Here is a 13,792-nt window from a genome sequence, read left to right on the forward strand (position 1 = left end):
TTAAGATTTTATTTATTTATTTTCAGAGAGAGGAGGGAGGGAGATAAAGAGAGAGAGAGAGAGAGACAAACATCAATGTGCGGTTGCTGGGGGTCATGGCCTGCAACCCAGGCATGTACCCTGACTGGGAATCATTGTAGGACCTTTCCTGTTTCTTCATGTAGGCATGTATTGCTACAAACTTCCCTTTAGTAACTGCTTCTGCCCGTACCCACAAGTGTTGGTTTATTGTATTTCCATTTCCACTTGTTTCAAGGTGTGTTTTAAGTTTCTGTTTATTTTTTGTTTCAAGGTATTTTTTTTAAACAGATCCTTCCCCCTCGCCCCCCCCCCGCCCTTCTTTGGCTGTTAGATTTTATTTATTTATTTTTAGAGTGAAGGGAAGGAAGGGAGAAAGAGAGGGATAAAGACATCAATGTGTGGTTGCCTCTTGCACACCCCCTACTACTAGGGACCTGGCCTGCAACCCAGGCAAATGCCCTGACTGGGAATGGAACAGATGACCCTTTGGTTTGCAGGCTGGTGCTCAATCCACTGAGCCACACCAGCCAGGGACCTTTTTGAAAACTTTGATGTCTTCTTTGACCCATTGGTTTTTCAGAAGCATGTTGTTTAATCTCATATGTGTGAGTTTTCCAGTTTTCTTCTTGGAGTTGGTTTCCAGTTCCATAGCATTGTAAGTTGGAAATAATGTTTGATATGATTTCAATCTTAAATTTATTGAGACTTATTTTGTGGGCTAACATATGGTCTGTCCTGGATAATATTCTATGTGCACTTGAGAAGAATTTATATTTTGTTGTGTTTTATCTGTTAAGTTCATTGGATCTAGCATGTTATTTAAAACCAGTGTTTCCTTGTTTTCTGCCTGGATGATGTATCCATTAATGAAAGTGAGGTATTAAAGGCCCCTAGTATTATTGTATTGCTGTGTATTTCTTCCTTTAGGTCTGTTAATATTTGTTACATATATTTAGGTTTTCCTACAGTGGGTGCATTTTTGTTTTATATGTTGGGTTGGCCAAAAAGTTCGTGACATTTTTTTCTGTAAAATAAAAGACACATTTTTTCATTTTCACCATAACTTTATTGATTTGGATATTTTGAGTATGTTGGCTATCTCCTGCTATTGACTTCCAGTGGGTAGAGGCCAGGGGTGCTGCTAAACATCTTCCAATGCATAAGACAGCCCCACAACAAAGAATTATTTGGCCAAGATGTCCATAGTACCAACGACTTCACAAACCACTTTTAACACGTTCAATCAGTCACAGCACCTTCTCCATACACTGCACAAATCCTTCTTTGCATTTCAGTTGCATTGTTACCTTTCTTGAAATAAAGGATGATATGTTGAAAATATTGCATTTTCTTCCCATCTTCAATATTAAAATGGCTGCACAGAAATTCACCAATTTTGGTGAGTGTTTTTAATGCACACTGACATGACAGCTGTCACAGGACAATCTAACAAAATTGTTTCGAATGACGTTAAAGACAACTAAACACTAGGAGATCCATCGTATAGAAAAAAAGTAATGAGCTTTTTGGCCAACCCAATGTTTAGAGCTTATTTAATGCCCTTCCTTGACTCTTATTATACACTGTGTCTGAATGTCTGCTTTGTCTGATACAAGTATTCCTAACCCAGCTTTCTACTGGTTCCATTTTCATTAAATATCTTTTTCCATCTGTTCACGTTAATCTTTGCATGTGCTTATTTCTGAAGTGAATGGATCCCTTGTGGGCAGCATATAGGTGGGTCTTGTGTGTGTTTTTTAATTCATTGAGCCACTCTATGCCTTTTGATTGGAAAATTTAGTTCATTTTCATTTAAATAATTGTTGATAGATATATACTTATTGCCATCGTATTGTCTTCTGGCTGTTCATTTCTTCTTGCCCTCTTCCTTTGTGTTCATGAGTTTCTGTAGTGGTGGTACACTTAGTACACTTAGATTCCTCTATCTTTAGTGTACCTACTATAGGTCTTCGCTTTGTGGTTACTTGAGGCTTACATTAAAAACGTATTTTTTAAAAACATGTTTATGCCCTGGCTGGTGTAGCTCAGTGGATTGAGCAAGGGCTGCGAACCAAAGCATCGCAGGTTCAATTCCCAGTCAGGGCACATGCCTGGGTTGCAGGCCACGGCCCCCAGCAACCGCACATTTATGACGGTCCATCTTAAGTTGACAGCTTAAGTTGGACCACATTCTAAAGCTCTACATTTTTTCTCCCCACCCCTTGTTTAATGTTTGCTGTCACATTTTACAGCTTATTTTGTCTATCCATTAACGAATTAGTAGTTAGTTATTTTTACTATTATCTTTTAACCTTCATACTAACTTTGTGATTAAGTCATTCTATTATAACATTAGGTTATTCTGAATTTTACCCTGTGCTTACCTTTACCAGTGAGATTTGTGTTGCCAGAAGTCTCCTGTGACGAGTCAGCACGCTTTCATGGCAGCCTAAAGCCACCCCTTTAACATTTCTTGTGATGCCAGCCTGGCGGTGGTGGAGTCCTTTAGCTTTTGCTTGTCGGAAACCTTCTTCCTTCCTTAGTTCTGAAGAACAGCTTTGCTGGGTAGAGCATGCTTGATTGGGAATTTCCTCCAGCATTTAGAATATATTGGGCTGTGCTCTCCTGCCCTGCAACGTTTCTGCTAAAAATCCGCTAGAATTCTTATGGGGGTTCCAAGTATGTAACAAGGTGTTTTTATTCCGCCGCTTTAGAGGTTCTTTGTTGTTAACTTTAGGCACTTTAGGCACGTGTCTTGCTGTGGGCCTCTTGAGGCCTATCTTAGCTGGAACTCTCTGGGCTTGAGGATCTGTTTTCTTCTCAAGTTATGGAAGTCAGCTGTTATTTCTGCTTCCCTCTCTCTCTGTTCACCTCCTGGGACCCCTGTACCGCAAATAATGGTCCACCGGATGATGTTCTAGAAGCCCCTTATGCTGCCTTCACTCTTTATGCTTTATTATTTTGGCTGCTCCGATTGGGGGAGCTCCATGCCCAGCCCACGTTCGAGTGCACTGGTCCGCCCACTGCTCCACTTGGTCTGCTGCTGACCCCACGGCGTGGTCTGCAGGCGGCTCACTGTCTGCTGGAGCTCTGTGGCGTGGGTTTGGTGCTTCCCTCCATCTCCTGTCTCTGCAGACGTCCTCACATTGTCCACTCACTTGTTCCCCTGAGCTTGATGAGCATCTTCATGATCATTATTTTGAATCCTTTATCAGGTAAATCACTTATCTGCCTTTTGTTAACTCCTTGTTTCTAAGTATTATTTTGTTCTTTCATTTGAAACATACTCCTCTGTTTCTTCATTCTGCTCGACTCCGTGTGTTGGTTTCTGGGCCTCAGATAAAACGGCCGCCTCTCCCCCTCTTGGAGTTACCTCATGTAGGAGATGAGCCTTACCACTCAACCCTGCCCTAGCTCCTGGCTGCCTCTTAAAACCTTGTGTTTGCCCAAGCAGCCTGCTTTATCCTTCGTGGCTCCCAGTAGCTGAGGATGTGCCAACAGCTGCCAGTGCCCCTCAAGGCAGGGCTGGGGGGGATCTTAGTCAGCACCTGGATGCAAGTTGATTGGAAGCCAGGTCCTCAGGCAGCTGCATTGACAGCAAATGCATACACCTTTTGGGGGGAAGGACTGTGACACAGACATTTCTGTCTGCTTCCTCCACTCAGTGCTGGGGTGACGGCCAGTCCACTGTCCCGTCCTGCTGGACCTGTGAACGCAAGCCCCACTAGCCACCAGAGCCAGGCTGTTAGGGATGAGTCCGCTGGGCGGTAGCCACGAAAGCTGTGGTGCTTGCTGGAGACATACACAGCCTGAGGCAGGGAGAGAGGGTGCAAAGATGCCTCTCCCCCGATTTCTGGAGAGAATTTCAGCTGGCCCCTAGAGTTTTAATTAGAAGCCTGCCCCCAGGCCACAGCTATGAAGATAAGTGAACAGGCCTCTTTCATAGAAAGACTAGAGGGAGTTTCTGTCTGCTGCCTCCGCACTGCACTGTGTGTGTCCTGGTGGTGGCAGCCGGTTACGAACTGTTTTTCTGTTTGTTCCAGCGCTGCGGGACCCATTAGCCGAACTGCAAAACCTGGGCCACCAGGCATGTACAAAAGTTCCTTTTCAGGAGGTACTGGGGACTGGCAGCGAGGCCAAGGGAGGGTACAGGATGGTGCCCACTCTCTGAGATGTCTGGAGAGGACTGCAGTGGTCCCGTAGATAAAGCCTGTCCCTCTGGCTGCAGCTGGGAAGATACACAAATAGACCTTTTTCACAGAAAGACTGAGGTGTGTCTCAGGCTTCTGTCCCTGGAATGTGCCCTGGAGGTGCTAGTTATGAATTGTCGGTCTGTTACAGGGTGGGACCCAGGACTGGAAGCCCTGCTGGCCACCTGAGGGCTGTGAGGAGGGGAGCGTTGTCACCTGCATAGCACTCACCTGGGTCACCGGATGAGTGCACAAGCTCCTCTCTGTGGGTAGCAGCAGCGGAGGGAGAGCCGGAAGACAGTGCCCACTGAGTTCTCTGGAGAGGGTCACCTTGGGCCCTTAGAGGTGGGATGCATTGGCAGCCTGCCCCTCAGGCTGCAGCCGTGCAGATGAGCCCTCAGGTCTCTCACACTGAAAGAATGAGCATTTCAGTCTGTTGGCTTCTCTGGGCTTAGGGACGCTTTTCTCTGCTTGTTACACTCCCGAGGGACCGGAGCATGAGCCCCAGTGGCCACTAGAGCCATGTGATAAGGGGTGTTCCCCGGGTGGCGGCCACAAAATCAGGGTGCCCGACCAAGCACACAGGCTCCTGTCTGGAAGATACCAGCGACCTGGGATGAGGTGGAGGGAGAGAGGGCGAGAATGGCGCCAGCTGGTCTCTGTCGTTGAAGAGTATTTCAGTAGGCCCCAGGTGTGTGTTGAATTGTGGCTCACTAACTTGAAGATAAGCAAAACGGCCTCTTCCACACACAGAGAGCACTTTTCAGTTGGCTGCCGGGGTGCTGGGTGCTGGGCCCTGGGGCAGGGTCATCCGTTGGAGCCGGCACCCTGCAAGAACTGTTTCTCAGGTCCTGCTGGGCTCGTGGGCCTCCCAGACAAAAGCCCCACTGGCTTCCAGAGCGTGGTGTCTGGGGGACTCCTCCCTCAGGGAGGAGCCCGGGGTTGTGCGGTCCCTCATCAATTGTGGGCCATCGCACCAGGGGTGGGGCTTCACCGTGACTGCGTTTCAGCCTCTCATTTTGTTGTGGAGCTTTTCCTCATTGGCCCAATGTGTAGGAGTTGCTCGTTTTGGGTTTCTTTTCAGGGAAATTGTTCTGTGTGTAGTGGGAGGTTAGGTGTGGCCGTGGGAGGACCTGAGATCAGGGTCCTGTAACGTCACCACCTGGAGGAAGAACACTCCTGACTCACTTTTGATGGATGGTATTTATAGGTATAGGACCTGGAGGCTTCATCAAGTTTAGTTAATGGAGGTAATAAATATCCTCTCCCTGTCGTATCACATCTGGTTGTCTTCTTGAGTGATGAGTGAATTCAGGTATTGTTACCTTGGTCTGTCATTATAAAACTCCCCATTTGCTCCGATCTGTGATTTCATTAGTTGTAAAATGGTTTGCTTCGATCATTTCTTCTGTCCTCATTCCCTGGAATTACTCTATAAAGAAGAGTTTTTCCTGAATGTGTTACCAGACGGGCCTGGCCCTGAGGCCAGCTGCCGTGTGTGGCTTCTTGACTGTGTAGACTTCACAACACAAGTTCTGGTGACCATGAGGAGCATTTATCAGGGGTGGGGGATGGTGGAACAAGGAAGGGCTTAGCATAGAAGAAGCAACAGGAGAGCCTGGGCTGGGCTGCTCTGGCTTACTGGGAGGTCAGAGAAGAGGGGGCTTTGGGGACCGGTTCAGAGGATCAGTCCAGAACAGGCTGCCCATGGCCTTGGAGTTAAGGAGACATGTGCTTGTGGGTGAAGAAGTGGGGAAGACGAGGGGAAAGGTGTGGGCTCTTGAGGCTTTTCTCTGTCTCTTGCAGGTGAGAGTCTTAAGGGGAGGTCTCAGGAGGGTCTCAGTAGAATATTCATCAGCTTTCCAGGTGAGCTTTTAGGGTCCTGGCCTCCACTGGTTGGTCAGTGACAGGGCAGGGGTTCTTTAGTCATTGCAGCTGGTTCTGTGGCCTCGCCCACCTGGTTTTGCTGCTTTTCTGGGCCTGGAGCAGAAATATAACTGAGGCCTAGATGTTATCTCCAGGGAGGTGACCACAACAGGTTGTGAAGTGCTCAGCCATTGTGTTCAGCTCTCTGCCTCAGTTTCCCTATTCCACTTGCCAAGGAGTTTTCCTCACTTCTTACTGTCCTGTCTCTGTCAGGTTATCCTGAAGTGCAGTTCACACTGATAGGACAATTGTTTCTCTCCTTTAGTAGTTCCTATTGCTTAAAAAAAATTTAACATTCTTTTATGGCTTGAAAAAGGTCTAAGACATCTGTACCACGGTGTTTCTTCCCATAAATACCTCTCAAATTTAGAACACTTGATAATTTTGATTGCAGAGTCCCAAGTGCCAAGCAAGCATGCGAAGGCTCTGTGGATGGGCTGACACTGCTCGTGGTGGGGAGCCGAGACCTGGGTGCCCGGCTAACTGACGGGTCTGGACTCACAGGGGGTTTGAGGGCTGCCGGGCAGGGGTCCACGCACTGTGTGGCCCACTGCAGACTTCTGTTTCCAGTTCTGAATGTCTGAACTTTAAAAAAAAAAATCACTTGATATTTTTTGGTTTTATAGAGAGGAAGGGAGAGTGAGAGAAAGAGAAATATCAATTGCCTCTCTTATGCACCCCGACCAGGGACCGAACCCACCACCTTTTGGTGTGTGGGACGACGTTCCAACTAACTGAGCCACGCAGCCAGGGCTGAACTTTTAAAAAATGAAAGTTTATTGAGATTGTAAATTAGCATACAGTTTTAGAAACACAGTGACCCCATGTACCCTTTACCCAGTAGCTTCCCCAGCTGTAACATCTTGTGAACCCACACGGCACACTACAGCCAGGACACGGACATCCCCAAGGTCCCGATACAGAGTCGGGACCTCTCCCTGCGTGCTGGATGATGTGCCACCCCACTCGCAAATCATTTAATGAAGCCGCTTATATCTTCAAGTTTATATAAAAAAGCAAGCTACCAACAGTTCCATCACAAGAGTCCCTCAGACACCATTTTATAGCCACACCAACCCCACCCCCAACTCATTTTGAATGCTGCCACAGTCTGTTCAGGCCCGCATCAGTGCCTTCTGCCCAACACGGTGCAAGGTCTGGCCCTGGGGTGGGGGGTGGGGGCCTTGAGGGCACGCCAGGCCTCCTGCCCAGGTGCTGAGGAGACGACTGAGTCTGCATGGGGCTATCCAGCCCTTCCTGCATTTATTTATTTTCACTTCAAATAATTTTTTATTTTCAATTACAGTTAGTTTCAGGTGTACAACCCAGTGATCAGACATATAGCTTACTAAACGATCACCCAGATGAATCTAGTACCCATCTGACATCACAGTCACAATATCAACTGCATTTCCCATACCATACCTTATATCCCTGTGACTATTCTGGAACTACCAACTTGTACTTTTTAATCCCTTCACCTTTTTCACCCATTCCCCCACCCCCCTCCCATCCAGCAACCATCAAATTGTTCTCTGGCCCTGACCAGGTAGCTTAGTTGGTTACAGTATCATCCCTTTAAGTCAAGGTTGTGGGTTTGATCCCCAGTCAGGGCACATGCAAGAATCACTCAATAAGTGCGTAAATAAGTAGAACAAATTAATGTCTCCCTCTCTTCCTCTTTCTCCCTAAAATAAATCTTTAAAGATATTCTCAGCCCTGGCCGGTGTGGCTCAGTGGATTGAGCTTTGGCCTACAAACCAAGGGGTTGCTGGTTCGATTCCTGGTTAGGGTGCATGCCCGGGTTGCGGCCCAGGTCACCAGTGGAAGGGCGCATGGTGGGCAATCACACATTCGTTGTTTCTCTCCCTACCCCTGTCTAAAAATACATAAAATCTTAAAAAAAAAAAAAGATATTCTCTGTATCTATGAGTCTGTTTCTGTTCTGCTTGTTGTCTTAGTCCCCATATTAATAGAAACCATGGCATTTCTCTTCCTCTGTCTGACTTACTTCACTCAGCACAATCTCCATGTTACAGATGGCAAGAGAACACTCTTTTTACGGCTGAGTCATATTCCATCCATTGTACATACGCTTGTCGCTCCCTCTTGGCTATTGTGAGTAATGCTGCGATGAACATATAGATGCTTCTCTTTTTGATTCAGTATTTTGGATTTCTTGAATAAACACCCAAACCATTTCCTATTTTTTATGGCCTTGAGCTAAGAATGGATTTTACATTTCTATTTATTTAATCCTTATCCAAGGACACAATTCTTGATTTTCAGACAGGGGAAGGGAAAGAGAAAGGGAAAGATGGATGCAAGAGAGAAACATCAGTCGGTTGCCTCTTGTACGCACCCTGACTGGGGACTGAACCCATAACCGAGGCATGTGCCTTGACCAGGAATTGAACTCACAACCTTTTGGTTTATGGGAAGATGCTCCAACTGGCCAGGGCTGGATTTTACATTTTTCACAGGTTGAAGGGAATATGCCTTAAAAGTCCTGGCCAAGAAAGCTTAAAATGCTTAGTATCTGGACTTCTACAGAAAGTTCACCAAACCCTGATATGACACAGTATGTATTAAAGCACCTCTGGGTGAAGGCTAGAGGGGAAGTCTTAGATCTGAATTCTAAAATTGAGCCCTTATCCTAAAAATTCATGTATACAAAGTTGTACCTGAGTCCATATCCACGTATTACGGCCCCGGGTTAAGACCTTTGCACTACGACACGGTATGAGCCCGTTGGGCTGCCATAAAACACCAGACTGGGCGGCTTAAACAATGGCAACGTCCCACAGTTCTGGAGGCTAGAACTCAAGGTACTGGCTGGGGTGGTTTCTTGCTTCCTTAAAGGTCCTGTGTCCTAATACGGTTACACTGGGGGGTCAGGACTTCAACATATTAGGGGAAGGACACACACTATTCAGTCCATGACACCATAAATACACTGAGGACCCCGTCTCTTTGGCTTTTGAGATCATGTGTTCTGAGTGGTGTGCTCCTGAATCCTGGGCATTTCTTTACAGGCTGAATGTCATCTTTGTTGAGTTAATGAGTGTCAGTGAGATTAGACTAAAGCATAAGGACATTTATGGAGGAATAAGAAGTGCTAATGTATCACAGATTAAAATACTACAGCAATTCTGAGGAGAAACTAGGAATTAGGATAATCAAGGGAAGTCTTTTTCCCTCTCCTTTTTAAATGAGAGAACTATCTACACTTGGAATGGTTTGCATGTAGGAAGGAAGGCTCTGCTGGCATCAGGGCATTTCCAGACTGAGTCACAGGCAGAGCTGGAATGGTTGGTGCAGGGTGCGGACAGTCTGGAGTCAGAAGGAGCTCAGATCATGAGCCTTAAAATTGTAAATTGTGTCAATAAGACAAACTGGGAAAATAGTTCGCAATTTTAGCAGGAAATGATACATTAGGTAATTTTATTTTGGATAGAAAAGGGATCGTAACATTTATCAGTGTATTCATCAAGAAGTTTTGAGGAGTATTAACTACGTCAAAGAATTTTTCATTGGTGAGATTCAGGGAAATGTACTGAGAACAGTCTGTGAAACCACCCCACTGGGACGTTGAGTGACTCTGAGGAAACCAGGCCCACGAGGGTTTCTGCTGGGGGAAGGCAGTACAGTTTACACGACAGCGCTGCACCTATCTGGCTGTGCAGGACTTTGTACCGACCTAAACTGTGAACTAGCTCAAACCTAAATGCGTTCAGGAGCCAATTCTCTTTAATGCCCACCTGAGGAGATTTTATATATATATATATGTATTTTTTAAAAGAACAAATAAGGGAGGGAGAAATATCTATCAGTTGCCTCCTGTACATGCCTGGACCAGAGCAAGGGGCCAATTCTTGAGCAGCAGGGAGAAACCTGCTACTCTTGTCAGGCTTTCTGTGTCTAGGTCAGTGATTCGCAGCCCGTGCGCTGCAGGAACTTTTAAAACATGAGATACCTATTTAGTCAGGACACTGACGTCTTTTCCTCAGATTGGGGGGTGGGGGGGAAGACACCAGCCAACATAAAAGATGTCCAATGTGAACAAATCAAAATGATACCTTTTTTGGTCAGTGGAAAAAAAAATTTTTTTGGTGTGCCACAGAATTTTAGTAACTAGTTTACGTGTGCCACGAGATGAAAGAGGTTGAAAATCACTGGCCTAGGTTAAGAACTTGGATCCTTCACTGAATATGCCTTTCAAAGGAAGAGTCATTAGGAATTTAACAAATTACGGTCCTGATTCTGATCTGTCCCTTAAACAAAAGGAGGTAGCTTTATACTTGGAAGCCTGTAGTAATGCATGTAGTAGCTGGTAATAAAGGCTGATGCAATTTTGTGGTTCTAATAAGGTTTTCTTTTTTAACCAATTCAAACAATATTCTGAATAAATAACAAACACCAGAAACATAACTAGCAAAATTTGCTTTTTAAGCAGTTTTACAGTTCTGTTGTTGCTTCAACAAGAGAATGAATGCCAGAATACTTTTCAAGAACTTAAATATCTTAAAACTAATCTGAGTCACTACTTTTACCCTTTATTGTCTTTATTTCCCAAGTCTGACACCCAAACTTAGCAAACATCATGGAGGTCTGTACAAACATACACATACACATATACACGCACATTTTAAGTTTAAAGCCTCAGTTCTTTGTTAAACCCTGTGCTCAGGCTCCTGTTAAAAAGAGGTAAACTGGTGAGAAGTTAAAAATCAGGGAAAACATGAATAAATCCCAATTGACAGCTTCCTTGTTATGAATTAAAGCAGACGTTTTAAGGCAAAATCCATCACCTTCTAATAAAACTCCCACTAAGTGCTAGCCTCAAATATTTACAAGAGAATAAATACATAAAAAGCCTCCTGCACACGTCAGGCGGTTTAACGGCAAGTCAGCTGAGGGGCTGTTTCTTATTTCAGGTAGCTCTCCATTCAGGGACAGTTACTATTTCACTGATTAAAATTTCAGGTGTTAAAAAAACTAACTTCAAGCAGGGTCATCATTATACTCTGCAGCTAAATTCTTCAAGTACTCGTCTCTACATCATTACACGAATCCGTCACAGTAAGAGGCTTTTAATGTGAGAACGTTCACCGTCTGGTAACTCAGGAGGAGACGCCATCAGTGTGCTCTAGGCCGTTTGGTATTACTTTTCTCTGCAGGCGCTTTTCTCTTTTGTGACAGTCCAGACCCGGGCTCCTTATGATTCTGAAGAAGTGAAACAGCTTCTGGCAGACAGTAGTTTTCTACTCGAGGAGGGGTTTCCTATGAAAGAGGGAAAAAACCTTCCATTATTCATTTTCTCAGATTTCAAACTGTTCAATGATCAGCTAATAGATTTCTTTACTCTGCTTTTTGACCACAGGAACCTTACAAGGAAAATGTAAATTCATTCCTTGGTCCCTGCAAAGAAAACACCTATCTTTTAAGGCATGCCCTTATCACCTGTCACACTCAGTGACCAGGCCCTGGTGACAGTCTCAGCTTCTATCAGAAAAAGGAGCTCAGGCAGACTGGGGCTGGCTCAGACCTTAACAATGGTTTTATCTGTAAAATATGGATTAGATAAAGAATATAGAAAACATGGAAAAATACAGTTAATAGTTATCAAGTGTGAGACAGTATATGCTTATTAAATTTTTGAAAAGAACTTTTTACTGAATTTTTACTTAATCTTTAAACATGTGAGGTATTTTTCTCCATTCACAGATAAAATGAAAAGGTTAACTAACACAATGTTACATAACTACCCAGGTGGCAAAGCCAAAATTCACACACTTCTCTATTCAACTCCAAAGCCCGAACCTTTCCCCCAGAACCACACTCCCACCACACGGAGAACAGACGACAAGACAGCTCGGCACACTCCTGCAGACCCCTGCGCCAACCCACGTTCTAACCCTGAGCAGGGAGCGATCACTCCTGGGGTCGAGGAGGAAGCTGCAACTGGGGAGGTGCCGCAGGAAATGCCTATGGGTGTCGCATGCTTCTGTTTCTTAACCTGGGCACCTACAAGACATTTTGCTATTCTTTAACCAGTACATGTTTTACTTCACTTTTTTCTTACGTGTAAGAGTGTATGAGAATACGTGTACAAAACCCTGTGCCCAGCACAACACAGGTGATTACCAATGACCAGTTTTTACCTTGGACAGCAGCTGTACACCTGAGATGGTCAGGACTGGGCAGGCGGGGGGAGACTCAGTGCACCCCACTGCGCTATGACAGAGCCTTCACATTTATGTTGGAGGCATTCTTTCCTCTAAACCCAGAGCAACTCCCAAACACAAGCAGAAGAAACTGCGCAGACAGGCTAAGCTCTGGCTTCCCCATATTTCTGCCATTCTGTTCAAAAGCTTTTACAGTAAAGACACTCACGATCACGTGTCATACTCTGCTTATTCCTGATGGCACGTCAGGCACTCTGGAGTCAGGAGGACTTCTCCCTGCCCGTTCAGACTGTACGTGGGCCACTCAGTACACGCATGTGGTGAGTCTTCCACATAGCAAATGCTTGATTTACCGTGGTGTCTACCACCTGTGTTTACTATGTATCAATGCAAAAGGTCAAAACTAAAGAAGAATCCCTGGGTAAATGGTTCTTCTTGGGCTCTTACAATCTACTTCTGCTTTCTTCATATTCCACCATCTAAAAGAGGCACCTAGATTTTTATACCTAGCTCATATTTAAATGTTTACAAGCTACATGTTCACATAGTGTTCATTATTATAAAAAATGGAACTGAAAGGGGTTACAGAGTGTCACTGGAGACCAACACTGCATCAGTAACCAGTCGAGGGTTTTGGTGTGCGGTCGCTTCTCTATGCACGCCAGCAGATTTTGGCAATGAGGAAGTCAAGGACACAAGCGTACAAACCTGTGTAAGATAATCAGCAATGTATTCTGTTTTCAAGCAGTACACATTCTGGGCAACAGCTTCTGCTATATTAACTCCTGAGTCATCGGGTTTCAGTTTATTTCCGTCAGAAAAGAGGTGTGTGGCTTCTTTAAATAAAAGCACAGAATGACCAGGTAGCACCTAATAAAAAAGCAAGAAGCATCAGTGTATCCGCGTCTCAAAGTAATTCCACTGTACAATCTGTAGATAAGGATTACTATCTCACAAAGTACACAAGATCAGAACCTGATCGCAGCAACCTTCATCAGAGAATAAGTCACGTAAAAAATTCAGTAAGGAGATGCAACACAAACCTTAGCTCCTCCGGACTGAAGCAGACGTTTGAATCCTGCTTCTCGGGACTGATTAGCAACATGTAAAATAACCTTCCACCCGCTAAATGCCCCCTAAAAATAAAGAAAATAATTGTGGTGAAATTATTTTGTGGAAGGTAACATAAATGACAGAACAATACAGATAACATTTTATCTGTAAGTGTAGCTCCACGTCAGTGAATAATCCTATGATCTTCACTCCTGCCACAGCGGCAGACTCTCTGGTCAGGGTCCTTGGACGCGCACAGCCTGTCTGGCACACCGTACGTAACCCATAAATACCCGAAGAGTGAAGGAAAAAAATTTAGGCAAATTAAACAAAAGTCAGGTTGCTTTGTTTTAGTCATTTCTAGTATTTTTTTCTTACAATTAATCAAGGGTAGAGCCTAAAGCACAGCTTCTT

General features: G+C 44.9%; 1 protein-coding gene across 1 annotated transcript in view; it reads right to left on the reverse strand.

The window, feature by feature from the left end:
* Positions 1-9,334: 9,334 nt before the first annotated feature.
* Positions 9,335-13,792, reverse strand: part of TOPBP1 (DNA topoisomerase II binding protein 1) — a 59,973-nt gene continuing 55,515 nt past the window's right edge. Inside the window, exons 26-28 of the mRNA XM_036031653.1 lie at positions 13,369-13,461; positions 13,034-13,195; positions 9,335-11,420 (exon numbers count right to left, since the gene is read on the reverse strand). Of these exons, the coding sequence (XP_035887546.1) occupies positions 11,277-11,420; positions 13,034-13,195; positions 13,369-13,461 (399 nt within the window). The 3' untranslated portion in view covers positions 9,335-11,276. The remainder of the gene's footprint in view (positions 11,421-13,033; positions 13,196-13,368; positions 13,462-13,792) is intronic.

The sequence above is a fragment of the Phyllostomus discolor genome, chromosome 7, assembly GCF_004126475.2.
Source record: "Phyllostomus discolor isolate MPI-MPIP mPhyDis1 chromosome 7, mPhyDis1.pri.v3, whole genome shotgun sequence".
In the NCBI taxonomy this organism is placed as follows: Eukaryota; Metazoa; Chordata; class Mammalia; order Chiroptera; family Phyllostomidae; genus Phyllostomus; species Phyllostomus discolor.